Source organism: Colletotrichum gloeosporioides, assembly GCF_011800055.1.
Source record: "Colletotrichum gloeosporioides strain Lc1 chromosome Unknown consensus_54, whole genome shotgun sequence".
NCBI lineage: Eukaryota > Fungi > Ascomycota > Sordariomycetes > Glomerellales > Glomerellaceae > Colletotrichum > Colletotrichum gloeosporioides.
In genome coordinates, this window is record NW_025544699.1 from 1,675,383 (window position 1) to 1,693,050 (window position 17,668).

Below are 17,668 nucleotides of genomic sequence, written 5' to 3' on the forward strand. Positions count from 1 at the left end.
GTGTTAATAATACGGAATCCGGGTGGGATGGGTTGTTGGGGATTGATTGGACGACTGGCGGTGACGCGAGTACAGTACTGTCAGAGAGTATATTTTAGTTCCAGTGACGAATGGTCATGATTGATACCCACTCATTTTCCAGATCCTCCGCCACTCCCTTTTGCTTTGACAAGTGCTTAACTGCAAAAGGTACTACAAGCAACAAATGAGAGGTACACATTTGAGTTGCACGGCCTCATAAAGACTCTTGAGTGTAGAACAATAACCCAAGCTTGTAGTACAGACCCCGCTGCATTCAATGCATATGGATCCTTGACGATTGATTATAAACGCCTAGTCTATTTTAGGTCCACTTATACACAATTATGCAATCAGTTGTTGCATCTCGACAAGACTAGGAAGGTCTAGTTGGTCTTGAAGTATCTGTCAAACCAAGTAATCGCCTGGTAAAAGGCCTGCTCCTTTGCAAACCGCTGCTTCTCATCCTTCACGTCACCACGAACAGAGAAACCATGGGAGACTCCAGAGAACAGAGTGATTTGGTAGTCCTTTCCTGTCTTCGCCAGTATCGCTTCACTTTCGTGGCGCTTCTCTGCGGGGAATATGTCGTCGAACTCAGCCGCAGCAATGGACAACGGCCCAGTAATGGCAGCCAACTCATCTGAGTCCACAAATGAGGGGTGAGCAATGAAACCACACTGAATGCCGCTTTGATAGTGGCGCACAGCGTACTGAAGTCTTCTTTAGTAACCCGTGACTGACAACGGCAGTGCTGTAAGACTAGGAACTCACTTTTGCGCCGAAGCAGTACCCTGCTGCCCCAATCTGTTCGATGCCCATGCCTTTCAGATACTTGATTGCGGCCTGGACTATCGGGTCAATGGTCTCTGTCGTATGCGGATTCTGGCCGTCGGATCCTTCTTGCAGCCACTTCATGATATCGAAGTCCGCAGGCATGTTTAATGGACAGGGATCACGGTTGAAAGTGTCGAGAACAAGACAGACGTAGCCATGGCGTGCAAACTCATCAGCCATGAGCTTGCTGTTCTGCCATATGCCGATGATGTCCGGCAGATACAGTACTGCTCGCGCGGGCGTCTGCTGAGATGTTGGTATCGCCAGATACGCTTCGATGTTGCCGTCAATCTGGATCAGGCTACCCTCAGGGGTACCTCTGCAATAAGTTAGATTCGATTTAAGCTACAAAATATGGCCTCATGTGTGAATGCGTACTCGTGTAGTTTGCCGGCTGTGCAGCATGCAGCGGGCGCGTGGGATGCCATGATTGGTAACGATAACAGAGCCTAACAGCAGCTTCAATGCTATAATGCGTGCATGATCAAATCAGAAACATTCATCGCGACCGATTATCTTATCTTGTTTACTCTCTTGGTGTTGCCGACCTGTCTCGGTCATCGTCGCAATGTGATGCGGGTCAGATCTAATAGTTTCGGAGCTTCCGTAGACCCCCGGCAGCGGGGCCCGGGACCCACTTTCCGAAGGTCGGAACTAGTTCCTGAACCATAACCCCAAAAACCACGATAAGAAACAGATCGCATTTGTGACGTCGAAAGAGATTCGGATATGTCTCTCGTTTTCTCTTACCAGGAACACTCATCCAATACGGTATTCTATCATATCCAACCAGCATACCTCACGCCTCCGACAACCCCGAAGATGCCTCCTTCTGACCCCCTTGACGATGTGCGGCCGATGTTTGAGCTGCGCGGTCGCAATTACATCGTAACAGGCGGAGCGCAGGGTATTGGATTTGCCTGCACTCGCGCCATCTGTGAGATGGGCGGTAATGTCGCGGTGCTTGATATCCAGGAGAAGCCAGTTGAAGAGTTTGGCACTTTGACCGCCAAGTTCTCTACGAAGGCTGTCTATATCCAGACCGACGTCACATCTCAGGAGAGTATCAAAGCTGCCTTTGATAAGGCGTTGAGTGAGTTTGGCACCATCGACGGATGCGTGCCAGCTGCTGGTATCGCCATTGATAAGCCGTTCCTTGAGCAAACATGGGATGAGTTCAATCGCATTCAAGAAATCAACGTTAGTCATTGCTTCCGTGTGAGGATCATCATCGCTAATGGTTCCAACAGGTTCGCGGAACTTTCTTCGTAGCTCAGCTCGTGGCAGCGCAAATGGTGAAGCAGGGTACTGGAGGTAGCATGGTCCTCCTGGCTTCTCAGTCTGCGCACATCGGCCTGCCTGGCTACCGTATGGCGGCATACAACGCCTCAAAGGGAGCGGTGTTCATGCTGTCTAAGGCGTTGGCTGTTGAGTTGGCGCCTCACCAAATTCGCGTCAACACCATCTCCCCCGGGTTTGTCGACTCGGAAATGACGCGCAAGGTACGAGGGCTGAAAAGCAAGCGAGAAGGAGAGCAGATGTGGCTGGCGCCTCCTAACCAGCGTCTGAGCACGCAAAATGACTTGACGGGCGCTGTGATTTATCTTCTCAGTGACGCCGCGAGACATACCACAGCAACTGATATTGCGATCACTGGTGGCTTGCACGCGGGAACCATAGACGGACTGATCAGCTACGAGACCAAGCAGTAATCAACCGCATTTTCAACCCAGATGTGAGCATAGGTTATAAAAGTTAAATATATCAATTGTCCTTCCACATGATGATGTTGTATTCTGACCAATGTCTCGACGTTTCAGCCTCTTTGTTCGAGAAGAGTGATCATCCTTCAAGCTTGTTCCTTTGCTTTTGCTGCCGCAGCCCCTTCAGGGTCGTGAGCTACGACCTCAATTTCGACCTGCATGCCACCCGACCCTAGTCTCGTAACCCCCACACAGGTCCAAAGCGCCTTATGGTTTGGCATCCATTTTTTGAAGTTTCTGACCATTGCTGCCTGTGCCTCATCGGTGAGGTGAATGTGGTATGACCTCACGATGAAGACCTGCTCCCAGCCCTTCCCACCAGCATCTCTCAAGACAAAGTCGACGTTTTCGAATGCTTGGTCAATGTGCTCGTCGATATCCCTAGAATGTTTGCCAGTGACTCTGTCGTGGCCACCTTTTGAAGTGAGTTATAAGATGTCTCGCGATTTAGTGGCAAACAAGGTTGGATTTAAGAGATACAGAACGGAGCAAAAGTGAGCGAAATACCTTGACCAGAAATGAAGATTTGATTTTCCATGCGCACAGCTTGATTGTACGCATGTGACTTGAGGTTGTCTGACCCGAAGCCTTGGTACGTGTAGTAGGTCAAGTGAGACATCTTGATTGGTTGTGGCAATTGATGATTTGCGACTGTACTTGTTTGCCTAGAATGATTTGCGAATATTTCATCAAGCGGACATTTGCTTATATTCTGGCTAGTCACTACTCGTAGTGTCTAACTGACGTAGCACTCTGGTAGTGACCACGGCGGAATTTATATTCCTCAGCATTCATGTTGCAGAGGTACCACTCAAAACAGTCCAGATTATTCGTCATCATCCATGGATCTAAAAGCGAAGTGTCTTGGGTTGACGTGCTTAGATGACCCGATGGTTGACGACTTGTTTCCTGCCCTGCTCAGATTTGGCAAGTCTTAGAATGGAAAGTTGCCAAATCAGGTTATGCGGAGCCATTGGCGGCTTGCAGGCTTACTTACCATTGGATCTTTCTATTGGAGCGATCTCGACCCTCCGACGCTTTCAATGCATACACCAAAGATCTTGGATATGCAAGTGCGGAAAACATATCGCGAACCTCCACATGAACATTCGACTGTTATCAAGTTTCAATCGTAAATTTGTGCTTGGAGCGCCGATACCGGGAGAGATGCCGGTCGGTGCCGGAAATACAGGGAGGGACCTGCCGTTGATAAGGCAGTGGGAGGAATATGTATTCCGCTTCGTCAATTGTCGCAATATTCTTGTAAGGGTGCTACCCAAACTAAGGGATCTCGGGCAAAGGCCATTCAATTATTGTTTAGACTCCTGGCACTCAGATGCTTAGGCAGCTCGAACATCAGAAACTAACATCGTTGCCTTTAGCTGATGGACAAGCAAGACCGCAACGATGATGAGAGAATCTCATGGAGAGAAGCTTCAGTTGTCAGAGAAAGTGTCATCCAGTGACATTTCGATAGCCTCTAGGCCTGAGATGTTGGATGCCAGCCCGTTGTCACAGTCCCCGTACACTTTGCGTGGCATCAGTATACCCTCAGTGCAGACAGCAATCGTTACACCAAAGTTGGGCCCGAGCCTCAACCAAGAGGTCCAATCAATCCCTGTGCGACCCCCAGGGCCTGGCGAAGTTGTTGTCAAAATAGCTTGGACAGGCATTTGCGGCAGCGTAAGCGGTCTTCTTGGGATCCAAGTGAGCGAATTGCTAAAGCAACACATTCACAGGATGTACTGTTCTCACTCGGCCCTGAAGACGGCCTCCGGGGACCTAATCATATCGCTGGCCACGAAGGTATCGGGCACGTAGTCATGAGCTTCGATCAATCACTTCTAGGCAAACCAGTTGCGGCGAGATATCTGGCCTCCTACTGCCGATCTTGCTACTATTGTTCGCACGGCATCCCCGAATCCTGTCAGGAGCAGACAACCTTCCCTCGCCACCACAGCGGCACGTTTCAGCAATACCTAACAGCACCTTATACTTCCCTCATGCCGCTACCAAATTTCGTTTTCGATGAAGGGATGGGTATCCGTCCTGGGATGTACACCACCGCTCCATGTTCCGGGGCCGCGGCACTCAGGGCTTTGAAGTCTGCGAATCCTTCCCTGGGCGATTTGGTCATTGTCAGTGGGGTTTGCGGCGGGATTGGACATTTAGCCGGAATGATGGCCCGCAATGTTTTCAAAGCTAAAGTTATTGGTATCGATCTGGCGTGGAAGGCTGAAGCGTTGGGCTCGAGAGCTGCCGATACCTTTGACGAATTCATTGCCGCCCCCGACCAGGCGATTGACTGGGACGAGTTCCAAAGGAGCATTTCCGACGCGTGCCAAAGACTACGTAATGCCAAAGAGGCTCGGCGGAACGCCGATTATCTGATTGTTACATCAGGTTGCGAAACGGCCTTCGAAGGACTGATCGATTACGTTTGCGATGGAGGCTCAGTCATATGCGTCGGGTAAGACACTACTCACCAATATGCATGTGAAACTCTAACTGTGACCAGGGTACCGAAATCAAGAGGAAACTTGACCATACCCTTGGCTTTGATGGTGGAACGTTCGATTAAATTCCAGGGTCTCCTGATGGGTGGATGGGATGAGAGTTATGAGGTTATGGAGTACATCAGAGAGGGCAAGCTGCGGCCTCTTGTGGTAGAAGCCTGCCTGGAGGAAGTTCCGTTTCGAATGAAGGCCTTTAAAGACCATCATAACATCGGGAAGGTCGTTGTCAGGATGAACGATTCAATATGGCGTGAACGTCTTATTTGATTTTGCCAAGGCGCAGCATCCTTCACCGCTGCGTATCAACGACTGTGCCGCCGTTTTGACCAGTAGATCCACCAACAGCCGACGGTAAACCCACTCTGGAGGTGTGCTGCCTAGTAAAGGCGGGGCGAGACGTTCGGTACGAATAGGTAGCACTCGTGAATGGCCTCTTCTGCCCGTCAAACATGTTTTTTTCCCTTTTCTCATAAAATCCCTCTTAAAAGCCTCAAGAAGCAAACTAAATTATCAATCCAAACTGCCCATCACTCAGAAACCGTTCACACGATGTGCCAGTTCTGCCCGCGACCAGGGGACTATGGCTATCCTTTGGAGACACAGGATCCGCAGTGTTCTCGTTACGTCAATGAAGAAGAAGGAATCTACGACCATTCCGAGGGTGTGGAAGCGGGATACTGCTGCAATCCATTTCCACCAAAGACCGTCGTCCACTCTGCACCCAGCCATGACGGCGCCCCAACCTTCGCTGCGTACTCAGTCTTTGAACATACCCCCAGAAAACTCCGAAACCGCAGTCCGACCTCTGCGCCCTCCGTTGGGCATCGCCATTTACGACACGACACATAACGCTCATCCTGCCCGCAGCGCTCGCCTAGCACGCGCTGTCTTTGATCGTACCTCTCAGTACCGCCAACGTCGAGACTCCAGACCAGACCGAATTGAAGTGATCACACTTCCCTTGTCTCTATCATTAACAGACGCCGAACGTGCGGAAATCTGCGCACGTCACCATGAGAAGGAGGTCTGCAGCCGTATGTTGATGCTTGATTATGGTGAGGCAGTCTCGTGTTTTTTGCCTGGACCTGTTATGGAATGGCAGTATGCGCGGAAGATCTTTGCTATTAACCGCTTGGACGATAACGACAATTATGAGGTCGAGGTGGCCGCTTGGGAGGAGTCGTTGAACGAGGCAGAGAGTATCGTTGAAGAGAAAGCCCGCTGGAATCCCCAGGCGAGCCCTGGAAGCTTTCTTACCATTGAGTGGCAACCCCGTAAGGATGCGTGGCCCTTCCGCTTAGGCAGCGCTTTTGACCCCCAAAAGGATAGGGAGATGGTAGAGTATTGTTATGGGCTCGAGGCTCTGGGGTATGAGTTGATGGAGGTGACAGCTGCGAATTCCGTCTATTACAGCCACTTCGTAGGTGACGGCGTTCTTGATTTCCTACTGAAGAAGGCTAGGCTAGAATGATGATAGGATTTTAGGGGATCGATAGCCAAAATTCCAAATTAATTCTGAGAATGCTTTTGCTATTCAAATGGCCACAATTCTTCACAAAATGCTTAACTTCTCTATAGCATAGAGACGTAGTGAGAACGTTGTCGACCAGTGCAATCACAAGGGCAATGAAGGCATCAAGTACGAACTGCGAAAATCATGGGCATAAAAGAGAACGTGTAGTTGGTACCCTGCTACTGGAGATGAGTCTGGTGCAGCCCAGCTGTCATGCATCACGTTGAAATGAAATTGTTTATTTAATCGCATCTCTTTTGCCAGCGCTTACTCTACACGACCGCACACCAATGTAGTCCATCCCAGCTTTTGAGGCGGACGAACATTCTAAAGTTCCGGTCTTTTGCATCTCGATCTCAGCCTTAGAGGTGCCAGCTATCCAAATTCCGGAATCGACGTAAGTCTTCACATGACACAGTAGACGGTGACCCCACCCTCTGCAGCTCCATCTTCTGTCATCTGGATGTATGCTCCTTGAGGCGAGCTTCCGCCGGCGGGGCAGTTCCATTGGTTCTTGAATCTTGCAGGTTGAGGCGTCCCAAAAATGGCGTTTCGGGCTCCAGTGCAGTAGGTGTTCGTGATGGCCTGTCGGCATGGGTTTGGACAGCTCTCATCACACACCTGTGTTAGGGCGGAGGCAACTGATACCGCGTAGAGAAATAGGAAGGAGGTACGCATTGTGTGTCTTTGAAGGTTCCTTGAAGTAACAAGATATGTGTGAGGTAGATTGAAAAGAAAACTGCCAATCGAAAGGTGTTGTATCAGCTCAATATGTGTCAAAACATGTAGCCGAGGAAGACGAGAGAATCGTAGGCACATGTCTGTTGGCATATTATTAAATAGAAACACCAAAATGAAGAGCTAGGTTACTCGTCATGTCTAGAGCTTGAATAATAAATTAAGACTTCTACGGATAGTCAATGACTCACGGAAGTCGACCAATACCATGGCGGAGCACGTCCAAATTTAGCTCACTTTTACTTTAACCCGCGAAACCTCAGATGCGGGCGGAATGAATAACACGTTCTGGGTTGACTTTTGTCCCGCGATATTGATGCCATGGGCGGAAATTAGTCGGGAAGTCTCATGATCTTCACGACGAGGCACACAGCCCTGTTCAGCAATACAGGGCCTGTTTGCTGGCATGCATCTGCTGAGATAGGTATCATTTATCCATGCGGCTTTGTAGAGGCGTGAGGGTCCCAGCGGCTAATAATCTGCCGTTAACAGGTAGCCTGCCTCCGGGTAAGTCGGATCAGTTAACTGACACTTGTTGTTGTTGTTGTTGTTGTTGTTCTATTTTTCGACGTCAGAGCTAAGCTCAGATCGCTCCCTAGGGCATACGTCGTGTAGGGCAAGCCTACATATCTATAAATCTACTGTACACTGTTCCCGCTCCTCAAATTGAGCGTCCTCCAGTCAATCGCCTCCCGCGTGTATAACTGACACTTAGCCAGAAGGACTGTAGGGGGGTTCAATTTCTACATGAATGGTGCACTCGTGTCTTAATTGATGACCCGTGAGAATTGAAGCAAGTCGTTCCTTACGCGCAAAGCTGCCAGCTGCATCGTTCACCATGTCCTGACTCGAAGCACCGGTTCTGTGTCAAATAAGAGCTGCCAAGAATCATCCACTCGCTCACCCTGCGCGATGTATTCTGACAGAGGTAGCAGGGGCCCCCGGTGAACATTGAGTCGGGCAGTGAGCTAACTGATTTTCTGTATTCCAAATTGTATTTAAAGGTGGCTAGAGGACTGTATCTTCGCATCACTCGGTTGCTTTCTCATGCCTTTTCATCCCATCAAACACCTTAATCTCAATAAAAGATGCGGTTCACTCCTCTCTCAATCACAAACGTCTTGTTCTATCTCCTTCCGGCAGTCACCGCCCAGACAGATAGTTGCATATCCAGCTCGATCTCCACGGAATCAGACAGGGAGCACAGTACCACTGTGAACTTTGACGCAACAACCAACACATACACTGCGACTGTTCCGCCTGGAAGTATGACTCTCATCCGCCCGGCTCTGAACATCACCAACAATGGGGGGTACAAGCGACTATTCTGCCTCGCAAGCGAACCTGCAAGGCCCCAAGCAGTCAGTTGCTTTGCGCTGTCACCGCACTCGGCGTGCATGTTGCCCGATTATTATGGTGAGCCGTTCAGGCTCGACACATACAGGCGATGAAGAGCAGGGAATCATGAATGAGGGCCTCCGGAAGTGGTGACGTCTAGCAGGTTGTCTTTGGACCTACCTATGATCAAAGGCTCCACGGATTGAGGTTGGAGACTAAGGTCTTGTAAATAATTTACATCTAAGAAGCGCAATTCAGACAATCGATCATACGCTATAGAAGATGGGTTACTTGATGTTTCAATAAGCTGGCATCATTGACTGCCACATACGCACCTGATCATGGATCCGACTTCAAATGCGTGTAGATACTTTTAATAACAATACCAATTGCACGAAAACCCACGCAGCCTGTTTAAATGCTGCCTGAGTTGATAGATTCTTGCACTATCCCCCAAAGACAAAGACTTATTGACTTCTACGGCATAACATACAAATACAAGCACACTGAGCTATACGTCTGCATTCCACCGAAAAGATGACGGTAGGCTCCGGGCCTCTACACCATCCCTTTACTTTAATCCAGTCTCAATCAAGGTATTGATATCTATCCCTCTATGGCCGCCTAGAGTTACCTTGACAGTCGCTTTCGGCCCATTCCCAAAGAATCGTCTCACAATAGGAATATATTTTCCTCCCCCTGATACTTGGCAATGAAATATATGCCTGTCGGACGATACCTGCCCCCACTTGAGCCGGTCCTCGATCGGAGATAGCTAATGTGACCACTCGTCACCTCACTTGATTTAGTTCGACAGCTATGCTATGCCACATAGGGTGCTCGAGCCGTCTCTCATTGCCAGATACTATGCGTGCACAATACATGCACGAAGATGTGTATCTGGATCGCATGCATTGTAGACAGGGCGGAACATAAATTCCGCACACGTTGAGACTGGGGTTCGACTGGAGACTGTGCCGAAACATTAGCCTTATTTGGGGTCAGACTGGGACTGATAAGAAATCCGGGGTAAAGTCGGGAGTGTGCCACTCAAACCATATCATACTGCAGTCTGATAAGACCAAATGGGATCCATGGTCAAGATTGTATATAAGAGATTGGAATTGTACTTGAGACCTCATTCTGGTGTTCTAGATAACCCTGATTCTTCACTGTTTCGCAACATTCTTCTTTGTATTTTGACTAGACCAGCGGACATTGTGACAAAGGTAACAATGACTTCAGCAACCATGAAGCAAGACAAAGCAGACTTTGTGGACGATTTAGTCGAAGACGGCAACGTCAGAGAAGAAATTCAAGAGCAATTGTCTTGGAGTCGACAGTTTGCCGAGCTGAAGCAGTCATACCGGAATGCACTCGCTTGTTTCGCTTGTGCTTCCGTCGCCATCGTTATTGGATACGACATGAACCTCATTGGGTCAATCATTGCTAATAAGGAGTTCGTTAAACAATTTGGGGTCTTCAATAAGGAACACCAAGTTTGGACACTTCCGGCAGATCGACAGTTGGCGTGGACTATTTGCCAGTTCTGTTCTGCAATGCTGGGCGCAGTTATCGTGGGGACAGCCAGCGATCGCTTCGGCCGTCGCATTTGCGTCTTCATCAACATTGCGTAAGTATCCACCAGCTCTCTGCAAACGTTTAGATACCAATGGTGGATAACTCCAGGTTATTGATCATCGGTACGGTCGTCGAGCTTGTGGCTCCCAATTGGGGTGTTTGGTCCGTTGCAAAGGTTATCTTCGGATTTGCCATGGGATTCATGCAGGGAAACACGCAAACATACGTGGCTGAAATAGCCCATGTTCGGATTCGTGGTTTCATGCTGGCTCTATTCCAGTTCTGGCTCATAATCGGGGTGTTTCTATCCTCGTGTGTTCTGGAGGGCACGTCCAGAATCTCTGGCACCTGGTCATGGAAAGCAGATGTTGTCTCCCAGTTTGGCATTGGCTTGATCAGCTTGTCGCTTTTCACATTCCTAACGCCGGAGTCACCCTACTACCTCGCAGGAAAGGGTGAGACCGAAAAGGTCAAAATGGTTCTCTGTAGCCTTCGTGGCAAGGAGCCTGGGTACATTGTTGAAGCTGATGTTGATCTCATCATGCGAACCATCGAGCACGAGAAGTCAACAAGCGGAGCAGAAGTGTCTTTTATGGACTGCTTCAGAGGGGTGGACTTGCGGCGAACCCTGCTTGCCTGTTTACCCATGGTCATGCAACAATTTTCAGGTTGGTCCCCCTTTCCTCTCCAGTACACTGGCTCTCTAACTAACTCGTTCAAATCAGGATGGCCTCTCTGCGGCAACTACCTTACATACTTCTTGGCACTAGCTGGCCTGGAGGACGCCTTCCTTGTCACAGTGATTGCGAACGTCCTTTCAATTTTCGCTGTCCTTCTTTCTTTCTCTCTGGTGGAGAAGATTGGACGACGTCCACAATTACTGCTGGGTCTTTCGGGTATGATTCCCTGCTTGCTGGCCATCACCATTCTAGGCTGGGTCGGTCGCGGTACCCTAGCCAATGGGCGGGCGCTGGCAGCCTTTTCTATCGTTTGGACCATTCTGTACTACATTTCCTTGGGCGCCATCGGATGGACACTTGTTGGTGAGATCCCGTCTGTTCGGTTGAGAGCCAAGACCACATCGATTGCAACCATTACGAATGCGGTGTGCAACCTGGCATGGGCGGTGGCCATTCCCTATCTCATCAATGAGGAAGAGGCCGATCTCGGCCCCAAGGCGGGAGTTGTGTTCTTGGGCCCTGCTTGTGTTCTAACCGTCATGGCCTTTTTTGTTGTTCCGGAGACGAAAGGCAAGACTTTTGCTCAGCTCGATCGCTTGTTTGAGCTTCGTACACCGGCACGCAAGTTCTGACCGGACTGAGAGTGGCCAGCTGACGCACACACCATGCCATGGAGGGCTTGGGTTCCATAGACCTAGTAGCTCTGAGAAAATCCAGTTTGTTGGATTAGAAAACGCAACGCGAATAGATAGCATAAGCAGTTAACATCCTCATTTTGATCCAAACCTCTTCTGTGTCGGGCATCCATTAAGACTCTGCGCATGTACAGATTAGTGGGACGATGGCAATCGCAAAACCTTAAATCGCGGCTTTAGATTGCGTGTTAGCAAAGGCCATGTTTCCTCAAATATCGCTGATGAATTCGCTACCGAAATAAGACCCAATATCCTCCCAGGAGACTTGTGTTAATAAATCTACCTTGCGAACCTACCCCTTTTTCTCAGTTCACCGCCCCATTTGTAAAGGACCACCATGCCCACCACACCCAAAATGCAGAGGCCGCCCAACAAAGTCGAGCCTCCCGCAACCCCAAGTCTATCATACAAGGGCGTAGACCAGAGCAATGCACCCGTTGGGATCAGACAGCGAACGAAGCCATTCCCTGCAAAAGCTGAAGCGGCATAGTCTGGATACCCGAGTGAGATGTAGACAAAGATGCACTGCAGAATGATTACTAAACCAGCGGCTGTCAATGCAACCCCGATTGCAGGTGCCATCCAGTGAGTATCTTCTCTCGACGTCCAAGCAAAAATGAACATGCCGAGAGGTACGAGTAGAGATGCGAGAACCGCAGGTATCAGTCTCTTCTCTGGCGCTATCTGGCCTCCACTTATGACGGCTGGCGTTGCCCAGTAGTGCGTATAGAAGCAGTACGGAATACCAATCGTCACGACGGCAATAACAATGGACAGATAAACCAACCCAGTCTGTCCCATGCTGAAACCGTAGAGCCCTTCGTATACAGTGGGCAGGATTTCAAAGAACGAGTAGTATATGCCATATACACAACCAGCATAGACACTTGTAAACATGATGGATGGATCGAGAAGATGCATCTGCCACGGGACCACAAGAGAGCGTAATAGAAGGTCCCGGGTGGACTTGGTACGTTTCGTCTCCATAAGTCGGTAGTCGCGACTGGAGTCGATTCTACTGAGCCTCTGCGCGCGGGCATACAGGATGTTCGATGCTGACGTCTCGGGAAGAAACAACTGAAGCAAGGTTCTTGATCAATATCGATCTGCAGACAGAGATAATGTGAAACTTACTAATAAGAAGATGACAGGCGCATTGGCTAAAACGAGCTCCCAGAGTGCCCATCGCCAGCCCATTACTGGCACCGCAAAACCGTATATGACTGGTGCCAAAGATGCCGCTGCGAAACCAGAACAAGTCCAAGTGTAAAGTGCCAGTGGACGCATGTTCTCTGAGCTGATGTCTGATAGAGATGCACCTCCCGATGTCAGCATCGGAGCCCCAAAGAAACCCTGAAGAAATCGGAGAACCATCAATCCCTCGACATTGCCCACCGAAGCCGCCAAAATAGAGATAACAAGGTATACTGCAGTTGCCACAAGGTACGGAGGATTCCGTCCAATTCTCGCGACATCGGCCAGGGGTGAGAAAATCAGCGGACCGAATCCGTAGCCGAGAACGAAGAGGGCGAGTCCGAGACTCGCAATCGTATGAGACTCGTGAAATTCAGCCATAACACCCTCTTGAGAAGCCGCGAATATTGAAGATGACAGATATACTGCAGCATTGGCGTAGTTGATGACAAAATAGACGTAGGCCTTCTTGGTGGTCGACCAATTGTGAGGATTTGCGTTGTCATCCGGTCCATACCAGCCTACAAGAATTGCATCATCTCTAGAATGTTCGCGGTGTGTCGTGATAGGTTCGTCAAAGCTCGGTATTTGATAGCCATCATCATCTTCTGGAAACTTGAGCCAACGACCTTTTGTGACGCATCTCGTAATGTAACCAATCGGTGTGTCCACGAAAAAGTGCCGGCTTTGAGAGGACATTGCTGGGAGGGTTGAGGAGAGCTCGAGCTTGGCTCGTTGTTGCACCCAGACTCAGGCGTACATGCAATACGCATGTATATAAGTGATGTGCTTCATTTTCATGTCTTTTTCGGGCACGGCCAGTCGTTTTGGCGAGAAGCCGGCCATCACGACTCCGATCCCGGTCGGTGCAAGACAGTTGTAGGGCGGAATATGCATTCCGTCACATAGGTTTTGCAATCTTAATGACATATCTGATGGCGTAATATAATGTGTCGGCATGGGTTTGGCCACCCCCGAAAAACAATGTCCTCCACGACCTCCCCCTTGTTGATAGGGAAATCGTAGAGAATTGGTTAATGCGCACCGAGTAAGTGACGCTCGAGAGAGACAGACACAGAACGTGAACTAATTATAGGAATCGGATGTTTAGTACGGCAAATGTAATAGTGGAAGATTTCATTCTGCATTTCAAACTCTTAATAAATCATCATTGTATTTACTATCGTCGGTCTAAGCTAAAAAGAGAAGCTAAAAGAAAACAAAAACCTATCTCGTTTGAGCTGTTTAAAAAGTCCTTTCTTTCCTACCATCAGGCTTCGCGCCGTCACATCTTGTGAACCCATGAAATCTCATTATCCACTGTGACTTCCCCAACTGGCACCAAGTCAGCTGCGTTGGGTCCGACAAAAATCTTGAAGGTTGATCTAGCGTCGATGACCCATTTCTTCGATTCAGGGTCAAAAGCTCCGAACTCATGCAGGTCAATCGGAATCTCGACAAAGCAGGACTCCACTGCTCCAATTTCGGGTGTCTTGTCGAAGCCGCAAAGTTGTTTCTTCGGTCGACTCAATCTCTTGTTAGACGTAGCAGAAAAGAACGCGAGGACAGTATGGCGCCCGGGTAACTCATTTCCCCCGAGATTGGTCACTCGACAAAGGACCTTGGCCGCGTTTCCCAACTCCCATGTTTGGTCTGAAAGCTTCGCTTCAGAGATTTCGAAGACGCTATACGAAAGACCAAAGCCGAGTGGAAAGAGCGGCAATATGCCAAGAAAGTCCCACCAGCGGTGTCCGGCATGAATTCCCTCGGCGTAAAGACATGAAGTATCGGCTCCGGGTTCCTGTGGTGCGGCCACTCCAGGAGCGTGCTCAATGCTGCGAGGAAACGTGACCGGAAGTCTGCCAGAAGGATTGAAGTCACCACAGATGACATCTGCTGCCGCATTCCCCAGCTCTTGTCCTTGGTACCAAGTGTAGAGCACAGAATCAACTTTGTGGATCCACGGCTCCATCTTGACTGGCGTTCCCGCCTGAATGACAACGATCGTGCGTGAACAGACGCGAGAAACCTCCTCTATGAGCTTGGTCTGATCGCCTGGGAGCTCCCAATGCGGAATCTCCTGGCCCTCGGTCTCCCATTCTTTGTCCCTTCCAACTACTACAACCGCTGCATCGCATCCATTGCAGACATCGCCTGCCTCTGTTGGGAGATCAGTTTCATCATGCTCCTCGTAGCCGAAACGAACTCCTTGAAATTTGTCTTCCATGGGTCTCATCCGAGGGATGAGGTCGGCGTGAAGTTGTCTGTCGTGAGAGTGGCCTTCTATGCGAACAGAATACTCGCGACCCGCAACAAGCTCTTTGCTAAACACCGTCTCATTTGATCCATAGGTAAAAAAGAGCGTGGCGCTCTCGTTCAAATCCCCCGCTTCGGTGGCGACCTCCTCATTGATGAAAAATGTTGCTTTTCCGATACTCGCAAGAGAAAGACGGTGAATGCCGCTGGTCTTCGGGGTGAGAATCGTTCTGACGCGATAGCAAAAGTTGACCTCCGCAGTGATTTCTGGAGGACTGTCGCCGAAAGAAATGTAGTAGAGATCATCAATGAGAGAGACCGTTAGTCCGCAGTTCTCAGGTCAAGTTCAGCAGGCACTTACATGTGAGTTGTTGCCACTGGCCTCGAAGTATGATCATGGCCAACGAACCAGTCCACAGCCCCTCCTCCTTGGTCGGTGTCTGGATCCCGACAAATATGAGAGGATGCCGTTGGGAGGTACCTGTTGACTTTGGCACCGACAGCGTGTATAATGGTCGTCTTTTTGTTGTCAAATTTTGTGGACAGAGAGTCGAATACTGACGTCCAATAGGGTGCCTTGATGTAAGCACTTCCGCCGCCGCCCGCCACAACTCTCTTCGCATTCGGGCCCACAACGGCAACCTTCGTGATATTCTCCGAAGGCCGGAGCGGCAGCGCTTGATTCTCATTCTTCAACATGACGATCCCAGACCTAGCAGCGTGTCTGAGCTTTAGGGATTGTTCGGGCGTATTCAAACAGATCTCTTGATGGCCGGAGGGATCTTCGAACCTGCCAGCCTTTTCTATAAGCCGCAACAAACGTCTGACCGAGTCGTCGATGGTATTCATGCTCACTTCTCCATTCGACAGAAGAGCCATAACATCGTTTTGGGTACGCTTGGCAGGGGGGCCCGGCATCTCCAAGTCAAGCCCAGCGTTGATGGACGGACCAATCGAGTTTGTTCCACCCCAGTCACTCATGAATACACCTTCCCAACCCCACTCGCGACGGGCAATCTCAGTGATTACTTCGTATGATGAATCGCAATGGTGGCCATTCAGCTTGTTGTAGGCCGACATCATACACCATGGATCTGCATCCCGTACGACCATCTGGAAAGGTTTGAGGTAGACTTCGCGTAGAGCCCGCGTTGGGATGATGCGGTTGCCGTGAAACCTGTCGATCTCTTGATCGTTACCTGAAGCGATCTGTCAGTTAGGCTTTTAGCAGAGTGTGGGCCATAATTAGCAACAAAATGCTTTGGAGTAGCCCCGACGCCTCTCGACTGCAAACCATTCACAAGTGCTGTACCCAACCTTCCAGTCAAGAATGGATCTTCGCTGTAGGCTTCGAAGTTTCGGCCTCCTAAGGGATTGCGATGTAAACATATCGTGGGACTAAGTAAGACCGAGGCAGACTTCGACTTGGTCTGTGGGAGGCAATAGTTAGCTTGATAATCCGCATGAATAGTAGGAAAACATCCACACCTCTTCTGCGAGCAGCTCGCCCATTTGCCTGAGAAGCTCCACATCCCAAGTTGCACCCAGACTCACACCAGATGGCAAGAAGGCTGCTGGAACTCCTTCACCAAATATCTCTCCCCTAGCACCTGATGGTCCGTCAGAGACCTACGGAAAGGTATGTTAGCCCATGGTTTGAAGATTGATATTCAAAATGACCGTACCTTGATGTTAGGAATACCAAGCCGTTCCACTTCAGCACTACGCCAGGTAGACTTTCCTGCCAGAAGGCTAATCTTTTCCTCAACGCTTAGCTGCGACAGTATTTGCTCGATTTTTAACGTCATGGTCGGTTAAAGTGACTTGATCGCGATTGTGTTTGTCTGAGAACTGTTCCGCATGTACTCAACGAGAGCAGGTGTTTATGTCAATGAGATCAATGCGGGTGATGGCGGTCACCTCAGAAACACCGTCTTATTCCACATGGCTCGTGATCACACTTGCCTTTGAATGTTGAGATAGGAAAGTCCGATGGCCGGAGCAAGGCGCGAAATGCCTTCCGCTCGATACCCCACCTTACGGTGACATCCGTATCAGCCCAATCTACCTCACGGATCGAGGCGGAATACATATCCCGCTGTATCATATGTTCTTTCGCAGGATAAGCCCATTACTCGGCATGTTATCGGTGCCATAAGACGACTCACGTATTTGTAAGTTGTAAGATGATGAAAAGCTGTTCAGTCCGATAAAAGGTCGTATAGATCGCCGTCGCGGCTGCGAATGGTGGACAACCGCTAATTTTGCACAAGGATGATGGATTTCCGTTTAGAATCAGAGCGCAGAGAACTTGCTTCCTTCCATTCCTGCTCCTATGTATTTTGGCACCTCTGGGCCATGTGGTACTGGGTAGTGAGGCGTTTGATCGATTGGAAAGCTTCTCCATTGAACGCTGGGTTTGTTATCATTAAGTTGTGCTGGGATGATCTGGAAGCTAGCTTGGGTATTCAAGTCATTTCGACTTCAAACTTTTCGTTACGCCCTCTTGCCTCTATTCTATCGTTTTGAGCATCAACGA

The 17,668-nt window shown here is 49.5% G+C and overlaps 10 protein-coding genes across 10 annotated transcripts; 5 read left to right on the forward strand and 5 right to left on the reverse strand.

The window, feature by feature from the left end:
* Positions 1-404: 404 nt before the first annotated feature.
* On the reverse strand, positions 405-1,283 carry GCG54_00004957 (Hydrolase tropI; the record flags this gene model as incomplete). The annotated part of the gene is made up of 3 exons (XM_045404993.1): positions 405-731; positions 793-1,174; positions 1,234-1,283. 3 exons carry the CDS (start codon positions 1,281-1,283, stop codon positions 405-407), a joined length of 759 nt encoding a protein of 252 aa, XP_045262936.1.
* Positions 1,284-1,677: 394 nt separating this feature from the next.
* On the forward strand, positions 1,678-2,567 carry GCG54_00004958 (Sorbose reductase SOU1; the record flags this gene model as incomplete). Its single annotated transcript, XM_045404994.1, has 2 exons — positions 1,678-2,055; positions 2,106-2,567. 2 exons carry the CDS (start codon positions 1,678-1,680, stop codon positions 2,565-2,567), a joined length of 840 nt encoding a protein of 279 aa, XP_045262937.1.
* Positions 2,568-2,704: 137 nt separating this feature from the next.
* Positions 2,705-3,237, reverse strand: GCG54_00004959 (uncharacterized protein; the record flags this gene model as incomplete). The annotated part of the gene is made up of 2 exons (XM_045404995.1): positions 2,705-3,033; positions 3,126-3,237. 2 exons carry the CDS (start codon positions 3,235-3,237, stop codon positions 2,705-2,707), a joined length of 441 nt encoding a protein of 146 aa, XP_045262938.1.
* A 788-nt stretch (positions 3,238-4,025) lies between these two features.
* On the forward strand, positions 4,026-5,401 carry GCG54_00004960 (L-threonine 3-dehydrogenase; the record flags this gene model as incomplete). The annotated part of the gene is made up of 3 exons (XM_045404996.1): positions 4,026-4,325; positions 4,358-5,088; positions 5,137-5,401. The coding sequence occupies 3 exons, from the start codon at positions 4,026-4,028 to the stop codon at positions 5,399-5,401; spliced, it is 1,296 nt and encodes a 431-aa protein (XP_045262939.1).
* Positions 5,402-5,714: 313 nt separating this feature from the next.
* GCG54_00004961 (uncharacterized protein) lies at positions 5,715-6,605 on the forward strand (the record flags this gene model as incomplete). Its single annotated transcript, XM_045404997.1, has 1 exon — positions 5,715-6,605. The coding sequence occupies one exon, from the start codon at positions 5,715-5,717 to the stop codon at positions 6,603-6,605; it is 891 nt and encodes a 296-aa protein (XP_045262940.1).
* A 280-nt stretch (positions 6,606-6,885) lies between these two features.
* Positions 6,886-7,242, reverse strand: GCG54_00004962 (uncharacterized protein; the record flags this gene model as incomplete). Its single annotated transcript, XM_045404998.1, has 1 exon — positions 6,886-7,242. One exon carries the CDS (start codon positions 7,240-7,242, stop codon positions 6,886-6,888), a length of 357 nt encoding a protein of 118 aa, XP_045262941.1.
* A 1,231-nt stretch (positions 7,243-8,473) lies between these two features.
* On the forward strand, positions 8,474-8,836 carry GCG54_00004963 (uncharacterized protein; the record flags this gene model as incomplete). Its single annotated transcript, XM_045404999.1, has 1 exon — positions 8,474-8,836. One exon carries the CDS (start codon positions 8,474-8,476, stop codon positions 8,834-8,836), a length of 363 nt encoding a protein of 120 aa, XP_045262942.1.
* Positions 8,837-9,973: 1,137 nt separating this feature from the next.
* On the forward strand, positions 9,974-11,616 carry GCG54_00004964 (General alpha-glucoside permease; the record flags this gene model as incomplete). The annotated part of the gene is made up of 2 exons (XM_045405000.1): positions 9,974-10,356; positions 10,413-11,616. 2 exons carry the CDS (start codon positions 9,974-9,976, stop codon positions 11,614-11,616), a joined length of 1,587 nt encoding a protein of 528 aa, XP_045262943.1.
* A 342-nt stretch (positions 11,617-11,958) lies between these two features.
* GCG54_00004965 (Fluconazole resistance protein 1) lies at positions 11,959-13,572 on the reverse strand (the record flags this gene model as incomplete). Its single annotated transcript, XM_045405001.1, has 2 exons — positions 11,959-12,756; positions 12,814-13,572. 2 exons carry the CDS (start codon positions 13,570-13,572, stop codon positions 11,959-11,961), a joined length of 1,557 nt encoding a protein of 518 aa, XP_045262944.1.
* Positions 13,573-14,158: 586 nt separating this feature from the next.
* On the reverse strand, positions 14,159-16,937 carry GCG54_00004966 (Beta-glucosidase B; the record flags this gene model as incomplete). The annotated part of the gene is made up of 5 exons (XM_045405002.1): positions 14,159-15,404; positions 15,491-16,338; positions 16,383-16,559; positions 16,618-16,758; positions 16,815-16,937. 5 exons carry the CDS (start codon positions 16,935-16,937, stop codon positions 14,159-14,161), a joined length of 2,535 nt encoding a protein of 844 aa, XP_045262945.1.
* Between the last annotated feature and the right edge of the window lie 731 nt (positions 16,938-17,668).